General features: G+C 42.0%; 1 protein-coding gene across 1 annotated transcript in view; it reads left to right on the plus strand.

Annotated features, from left to right (window-relative positions):
• Positions 1 to 7260, plus strand: part of sox6 (SRY-box transcription factor 6) — a 134752-nt gene extending 127492 nt beyond the window's left edge. Inside the window, exons 14-16 of the mRNA XM_070830491.1 lie at positions 4765 to 4938; positions 5963 to 6179; positions 6954 to 7260. Of these exons, the coding sequence (XP_070686592.1) occupies positions 4765 to 4938; positions 5963 to 6179; positions 6954 to 7260 (698 nt within the window). The remainder of the gene's footprint in view (positions 1 to 4764; positions 4939 to 5962; positions 6180 to 6953) is intronic.
• Positions 7261 to 9081: the final 1821 nt, after the last annotated feature.

The raw sequence follows: 9081 nt of genomic DNA on the forward strand, positions 1-9081 counted from the left end.
TGAAAGGCCCTTGGTGTGTAGCAGGTTTCCCTCCAGAACAGAGCAGCCACATAGAGCAGGCCCAGTGTACAGCGGACTTCTGTCATCATAGCAGTTCACAGAAAGCTTTAGGTTGCTTAAGCTAATATTTGCAAAGCATGCAGCAACCAAAGTCCTAACGACTTGGAAAAAGTGGCATAGGAATGGAAATAGATAGGACTTCCTTCATTTTACAAAGCCACGAGCCACACGCTTGAACCCACTGCAAATTCATTAGGTCTTTTTGGGCTCTGATGAAAACATTAGCAAATACCACAAAGGTCTCAGCCCAGCCAGGCCCTTTGTTCATTCACACATGGCAGTATGGAGTTGCTGTGTAGCTGAGGTTGTGTGTTTGTCTAAACCGGCCCCATCACTGAGGGTCCGCAGAGAACAAAGAGGTTGTTGAGAGATGTGTGGAGGCAGGAAACAGAATTAATCTAAAACGCCCAGTGTGATAATATCAACCACAGAGTGAGAAAAGATGAGGCTTTAGCCAAGCAGTGTCTAACAAAGTCCTCATGGAATAGGATGAGAGAACAGTAGTGTTGCATTGTTGTTACAGATCATTGGCGATGGGTTTTTTACATCGGTAGCTCAGAGCTGTTATGAACTTTTATATGAACTGATTGTTTGAAGAGGCCTTTGTTGTTGTTTTTCTTCCACTGTGAGGCCGTGGGAATCAGGCTCTGCTGAGGAGTTTTCTTAGAAGAAAGCTTAGATGAGGACGTTCAGGCATAATAATTTATCAAGTCACAACAACAATAGCAGAATAGGTCAATATGATCATAAGAAAGTTCCGGTCTGAAGTTGGCAAATTCAAATTTACCCCCAATATCGCACATTTCTGTGAGTTTCTGTGCAAAGCCGGGATGCTGGGAAGCTGGGGTGAAAGATTAGACTCCGCATTTTAGCCGAATATGAGACTGGATTGAGAAGACAAAAGTAAAAGCCATAGCCTGCATGTTCAAACAGGTTGGCTGCTTGTTCCCAAGTTCCCATGTGTGTACACTCACACACTAACACACACACACACACACAGACACACACAAGTGCTCCAGAAAAAAAAAAGAAAAAAAGGGATTGACATGTCATAATAGGGCTTATATCACTTGTAATTTGTAATGGTTTAATTAACATGCTATGAGCTCAGGGCAGAGCAGGGCCACTGGGCACTGTGTCCTGTCTGTCCATACACATTAATCTAGCCTGATCCTGCTCTGAGGGAGAGGCTCTATTGTCAGCAGTAAATGCCTTCAGTCAGAGGTGTTAGATTTGATCCCAACAGGGAGGGCTTGGCAGGTTTGCGTGATTGTTGCCTGCTCACTGAGGCTCATCCTCTTGAGCGGATTCCTGGGTGACATTATGTGTCTGCCCGCAGAACAAAGATGAGTAAGGAGGAGAAAAGGGGGGAGGAGAGGGGATGGCTGGGGCAGTGCTACCCTCTGGCTTGGTACATGGTCGAGTCTGAGCCTGTAGCTCACAGGTGTGATAGGCTTTTGGGCTTCACTAAATTCTCTCCCTTTTTCTCTCCCTTTTTTTCTGCTCCATTCTTATCCACTCTCCCTTTTCCATATTTTTATATGCCCCCCACCCCCCCACGCCTCTCATTCACACACACAATCACTCTTTCTCACTGTAATTCATGCTGCTCATCTGCAATGTTTCCAGGGGAGACAAATTAAAAGGGGAATCTCATATCGCTCTGTCACACTTGAGCTGCGGGCCTCATGAATCACAATAAATTCTATTAAGCAGCACTCCCTCTGTTTCGCTCCCTCCCCAGCTACCACCCAGGGGGCCTGCCCCTGTCACCGCTAAACATCTGTGTTTATTTACACAATCACACACCTAACTAACTGATTCCTAAATGTCCTGCACCTCCAGGAAAAAAATAGTTAATGCTCATTTGCAAAGTGTCAGAGCAGTGTCATGATTCCCAATGAAAAGACAGAAACAATGTTGCAGTAAATTGCATGTTGCAGTTTCTGGGGATTTGCTGAGACCGGCTGCTAATGTGTGGGCTGCCTCTGATTAAGTCATATACAGTATATTACAGGGGCTGAATACACAGCCAAACTCATCTACCCCTGACACCTCACACGCTTTTGTATTACAGAAAGTCACTCTTCCAACTGTACTGTAATTAGTTTGCAGTGAAGACTTCAATATTATTTCAGGTCAAAGGTCAAACTCTGTGTTAGGCTGCTGATTGCCCAGAGGCAGCCTTAAATCTGAGTCAGCTTGATGCCTTCCTTCTTTACAAATCCAGGGCCACAGCTCCTGCCACAGCTCCTGCCTCAGTACGGGTGAGGATGATGTAACACTTGATCATTTCAAGTGCTTTCTGTAGCATCAGACAGAGCAGACAGGCACTTTTCTATGTGCCATCATGTGAGCAAAAAACCATGCTTCATCTGGCTTCCCTCCAATGAACCAAGTCACGTGGCTGGTTTCCTGGCTAACTATGGATGTGGCACTAGCTGATGGCAGGCAGTTGTTTTGTCCCCCACCCTGTAAGAAGCTCACCTCTGCCCGTATGCATGCACACCAGTATATAAATTGCTGAATCAGTGTCAGTGATAGAGTAATGGCACGGGAGGCATCGTAAATTACAGCAAGCGATCCCAGGGCGCAGACACTGGCTGTCGTGTCTGAGTGAGCGCTGCGCTCCTGAGCTAATGAATACCTTCATCTGGCCCCGGCAGTCAGCAGATTGCCCCGCGTTGATGGATACTGTCAGCCCTCCGCCACACAACATTTCATTGCACAATAAACATGGTTGTCAAAACCAAACAAAGTGAAATCAATTCATCCTGTACAGTGAGTGCATGCTAAATGAAATTAACGTACTGTGGGGTTCGGTGGCAGCAAAGGTAGTGTATTATTTCTGAATCCATGATGGCTTTGGGGCCTACAGCCCCCTGGAGGAAAAAGCAAACACACACACACACAAGAGATGGTGTTCGGAGAGTTGGAAAGTGTTATTGAAAATGACACAAAACACCTCTTTAACATTTTGATTTGGTATTGTGTGTTTGTATGTGTATATTTCTATGAATACTATTTGGTGAATAAGTCATACTTCATATTTGATTGAATGACACAAGATTATGTCAATCTCGTGATTAATTATAGTAATAACTAAAGGGCATACATTGATTTTAACCTCTATTTTATAGAAATTAACATCAAAAGAAGGTTTCCTTCTTACCCAGATTAAGACTAGGCACTGTGGATCCTAAATGTGGATGTTTGACTGTTAAACACAAAATGGTGAGAATTGATTTGTGGGGCCTTTGTGCTGTGCCGTTGGGCAGCTGGACCTCAGACATTCTCTGTGAGCATTTAACAACCACCAAAAATTCATCTCTATTATACTGGAGGTGGCTGTGTGCTCCTTCAGTACAGCATATGTGTGACTACATGTATAGCCTGTTCACTTCTCGTGTCCTATAACATTTGTGAAGAGATGACATGCTTTTCCAAAGTGAAGACACTCAAAGTCTTGAGGCTGAAAATGGTGCAGCAGCATCTTCAGTGATTAGAGCAGAATTAGGTTTCTGTGGATTTGGAATTAATGTCTCTGCACAGCCCTCCATTACTCATTAAGAGTTTGATTTTGTTTATCAACTGAAATAATAATAGAAATCAAACCCCAGGTAACGTGTGCCAAGGCTGCTAGTGGAATGGTCTAATGAGAAGGCTTCACATGTGGATGATGAAATATGCATGAGTCATCCCAAGCTTTCTTTTCCAGATTTGAGATCATTAAAGATGTATCGTAGCATATGGAAGGCTTTTTTTGTCTTATTTTTCAAGCCTTGTTTATCAACATGTTTTTGTTTGTTTAAATATTCATACTGCTTTTATTTAATTCTTTCACATCTTACATATAAAAGGAAGCAAATGCGCATGCAAACAGAAATCATTATCAGTCTGATGTACAGTTTAATACTGAGAGAAACTCTCTTATGCTGATTGTGAATGCCCTGATTGAGAAACAGCACTTTGCAGAATCGGCACAGTCTCTCATCGCAGATGTGTGCCCGGTTTATTTGTGTGTGTGTGTGTGTGTGTGCTTGAAGCAGAGAGAGAAACAGAGCAAGAAAGAAGAAGGGAGGAAAAAAAGTAAACCAGGGGAATGGTGTGCCTGATTTTTTTTGTGCATATATGTATGTTTTAAAATATACTTTGGCAGAATGCTTTATTAATATGAGTTCGAGCTTTCCTCCCTGTGTGTGTTTTTTTTTTAAGAGACTACCTCAAGTCACATATTTGTTATTCATCTTGGCACTCTTGCACTTTTTATGGACACTATGAATGTCAAATTGAAATGCATGTTGCTGAGTAGAGAAGAAGACAAAATATGTAACTGCCATTGAAGTTCAAGTCTTTTTTTCTTTTGGTTTTGGATAGGCCTGAGCATAATTTGAGGAACACGGCTCTCCCTTAAATTGACATTGTATTCGCTTTTATAGCACTTAAGCCTGTCAAGTCAGGTTTTCCACTCAACAGAAAGTCTACCCTCTCTAGGAGTCTCTGTAGCTCTGCACTCATCTGAAACAATGTTTATGATGATGATAGCGGTGCTGACAGTAGATGAAGGAGAGTTTGAACATCGCTTCTTATTTAATCAATGTCTTTGCTCGATCTCTCTCTTTGTTGCTGCTCTGGCTACTCCAGGGTCCAAGGAAGTAATTGGATCTGCATTTAAACCCCAACCCTATTATTGTTGGCCAACAGGAGGCGCTGGAAGCACTGAGGCACGAGTCTTCAGGGAAACCCGAGGAAGGAACAACAACGAGCCGCACATTAAAAGGCCAATGAATGCATTCATGGTGTGGGCCAAGGATGAGCGGCGCAAGATCCTCCAGGCCTTCCCGGATATGCACAATTCCAACATAAGCAAGATTTTGGGTAAGACCTTTTAAATCAAAATCAAGACACTCCAGGAAATATTTTAAAGTATCAGTCTCCTGAGACAATGAAACTGCTTTTGTAAAGCCACCGGTAAGGGCTTCAATGCTTTATCATCCATGTTAAATACATTTCTATCACTATCTGCACTTATGTCATTGGCAAATGAAGTTAACAGAAATGTGTTGTCATGAACCGAACGGCATTATTCATCATCCACTTGGCATCTTGCATTCCAGCCTCTGTACCTCTCACCCCCCCCGGCTGAACAGAAGCATTTAACTCTGGGTTTGTTGACAGTAGTGATAAACGTGCTGTGTTTAGAGCCCATGGTTAAAAACTCTGTGTACAACAGTATTATAAGACAGAGCTCACTTTTTCTGTTTTCCTTCATCCATCTGAATTTCAGAAATGTGTTGCAGACTAACCATGTATTTTCAGTCTTGGACATTAATGTATGGGTTTTTTGCACTCCTATAAGTGTAGTTGATCTGACAAAGTAGCTAGTATCTAAAGGAGGTGGAGAGTGTTATCTCATAGGCCGCTGTGCATCAGGTCACCTCAGCATACAGATGGATTTATAGCCCATCACTACCATAAGTGTTTGTCATGAAAAATGACAGAGGCTAAATGGGTCTTGTCCCCTCAGCATTGGAGTCCATCCATCAGAGCTGTTAAAAGTGCTGTCATCCAGCACCTAGTAGGACACTTCACAGAGCTGCTGTATTTACTACACTAGCTTGTTGTTTCTTACTGTTTGATATCAAAGCATGACTCTCATCTCAGCTAATGTGCATATGCGGAGCTATCAAAAGGCTGGCATGGAATTATTAAGTATTACATACATACATACATATTGTGATATGTAATTTAAATGCTTCACTGCAAGTGAAGTGGACTGTCTTAAACTCTATTATTACATAATTGGTCATTTTTAAGATAACATCCTAACTGAATGAAAACTGCTTTTTTTTGTTCCTGCTTGTGTTCAAATACTTAAATCTGAATCTACTACATTGTGTAGGTTCTCGGTGGAAGTCCATGACTAACCAGGACAAGCAGCCATACTACGAGGAGCAGGCACGTCTGAGTAAGCTCCACCTAGAGAAGTACCCAAACTACAAGTACAAGCCACGGCCTAAGAGGACCTGCATTATCGACGGAAAAAAACTCCGCATTGGAGAGTACAAGCAGATGATGCGCTCACGGCGACAAGAGATGAGGCAGTTCTTTACTGTAGGGTAGGTGCGCAGTCACAAATGGCACTCAACAAACCACACTAACACACACATACCCTAACTGTACTATAGCTTGAGCTTGTTTCCATACAATATAATCACCATTTCTAAAGGAAAGTGTTGAGTTAACCTCTACCGTAGTGGTTTTAAGACAAGGGCCTGACATCCGCATTAAAATAAAATGCTTTTCAATAGCTGTGTTTTAATCATTTTGGACAATAGCATTCTCCAAATGGAGCATGAAGTGCAGGCATTATTACAGGATATATGCTGTAGGTATAGAATTACAGAAGCCTGGAGGGCAGCAGTCTGAAGCTTAACACTTTAATTTACTGTGTGTGGTTAGAAGGAGAACCCCTCTCCAGGTGTTCCCATGTCAGTCATAAGCTTCACTGGCTGGAGGATCAATCATCCAGCTCAACAGCAGACAAGAGCAGCACTAACCACGCATTGGTTTTATGTCACCAATAAACTGGGTAGTGTTTCTGAATAGCTCAAGACGGGAGCTGTCAGGAGAACCTCCCTTTTCCCAAATCATTTTCACAGAGCTGCTGGCTTAAAGCAGACTGCTGTGGGAAATATATATATAAATAAAGGAGAGAGAGAGAGAGAGAGAGAGAGAGAGCAGAAAGAGACGACTGCTCTCTTTCTGCAACACTTTGTTTTCTTCCATCTGTTCTTTAAGCATTTTTTGAAAGTCATATTTGTATCAACAGTAAGTTATGAGAGAGTCTGTGTAGACTGATTGTTTTTTTTCTGTTGTTCTACCACATCCAGACAGCCACCGCAGATTCCCATCACCACCAGCGCCAGTATGGTCTATCCTGGGGCCATAACCATGGCGACCACCACACCCTCACCTCAGATGACATCAGAGTGCTCAAGTGCCTCAGTGAGTCCTGAGCCATCCATTCCTGTCATTCAGAGCACCTACAACATGAAGCTAGAGCCCAATAACATGGGAAACAACAGCGAGCCAGTCAATGGCGAGGATGAGATGGACATGTACGAGGATTTCGAGGATGAGCCCAAATCAGACTATAGTAGTGAAAATGACACACAAGAGCCAGTCAGCGCCAACTGAGACCTCTTTGATGGAAGAGGCCGATGCAGACACAACACTCATACAGGAGGATGCCCAGAGGGCTGGTCTGATCTGAGGGAGTGAAAGAGCAAAAGAAAACAAAACTTCACCACAAAGGTTTAAAAATGTTTAAAAAAAATAATAATAACAATGATGTATCATTTAGGAGCCAGCATGCAGATGTGGCTTCATCAGAATCAAAAGCTATTTGGTCTTAAGTGTTTCTTCAAGTGTGTGAAGCAGTTTTGTTGTGGTAATCTTTTTTTTTTTTTTTTTTATCTCATTGTTTATTTTTTTTTTCATTGTGATCATGGACATTTACACAATTAGGTTGTTGCCTAGAACAAAAGATGGAACTTGAAATTGAACATTTGATATGATCCTTTAATTCTTACGGTCATTTATCTTGTTTTCCTCTTCAATTAGGAGATTTTGATATATTGCATAACTGTTAAAGATTGGAATACTATTCTCACTCAGGTATAGTGTGCCAGCCAACAGCTTGTGAATGTTTTTAATTAAGAGTCAATTATTACTAGTACAAAATATCTCAAAATTCAGATGGAGTGATTCCAACTTATTACAGAGGGAAATGACATTATTATTATTATTATTATTATTATTATTTGTGTTTTTGTTGTTATTGTTACACAAACTGCATCATTTAATGCAGGAGTGCCAAACATTTCAAGTTGTTTCTAAAATCTGTAAAGTCTTTTGGGAGAGGCTTCGTGAGTCTTGGACAATCTCTTGATCTCTTAATACAGCTTCATTATCCAGTCTTTCTTTAATTTACCCTACTAGAATAAACAAATGAAACTCAGGAACTTGGAGGCAGCAGGCACTGCAGGAGGTTACAGTATGTGACATCTTTGGGTGGTAGCTTGTGATGCTAGCTGTTCTCCAGGGAGCCCAATGCAGTGATCATCAATGAAACCGGCCAGCTTTTTCATTTCTTCATCCCAGTCTACACGGAGCACCGTGGCATCTTTAAGTCATTTCCAGCTCTGCAACCCTGTCTAACTCACCAAGTTCTTAATCAGAGTGATTGTAATCAGGCCAGAACGCTAAAGGGCCAAAGGCCTCCAATCTGTGGGATTGGAACAGCAGCGAAAGGCAGCTTTGGGGGCATTACAATCTCAAATTGATGTTGTACAATGTGCAGCTACAGTACATTCTGTTAAACGCTTTAGCCCCATTTGGATGGCAAGTTTAAAGTCTTGGGTCTTAGAACTTCATTTTTTTTTTCAATCTTAATTCTTTTTAGACATTGTAAATCTTAAATTGACACTAAGAAGTCTTAAAGCAGAGCATGGACATCGGGTTGATGCAATGAGGTGATTACTGCCGTAGTCTTAAAAGGAGTGACAGTTTATATGGATGAGAAAGGCTAAAATCATATGTTTGTTTCTTAAATTACCTCGTCATATACACATGACAGTGGTAACTTAAAACACTGATTTTTGCATTAGTGCACTTATACAAATCTTCCTCTGTCACCCTTGAGCCTTATGTTGTTATTTGTAATAATCTTATCAGCTTTTGGAATGCATGCAATGACTCAGAAACAAGGGGCACAGAGTCTCTATCCTAATTTCAGCTAAACAGCTGACAAGTGGTGACCTTCTGGAGACTGCAGCTAGATAAAGCGAGGCCTTGATGTTGAGACTCGAATCCTCTTTACAGGGCAGAAGGTCTAAGTGGCTCCCCTCCCTGCCATGCCCTGCTCTGACCCCTGCCCGTGGCAACCTCAGCACCCAGGGGGCGCCATCTGGCTCAGGGAAGGAGAAAACGCCAGGGAGGGATGGGAAACAATAAAAA

Source organism: Pempheris klunzingeri, chromosome 1 (genome assembly GCF_042242105.1).
Source record: "Pempheris klunzingeri isolate RE-2024b chromosome 1, fPemKlu1.hap1, whole genome shotgun sequence".
NCBI classification, from domain to species: domain Eukaryota; kingdom Metazoa; phylum Chordata; class Actinopteri; order Acropomatiformes; family Pempheridae; genus Pempheris; species Pempheris klunzingeri.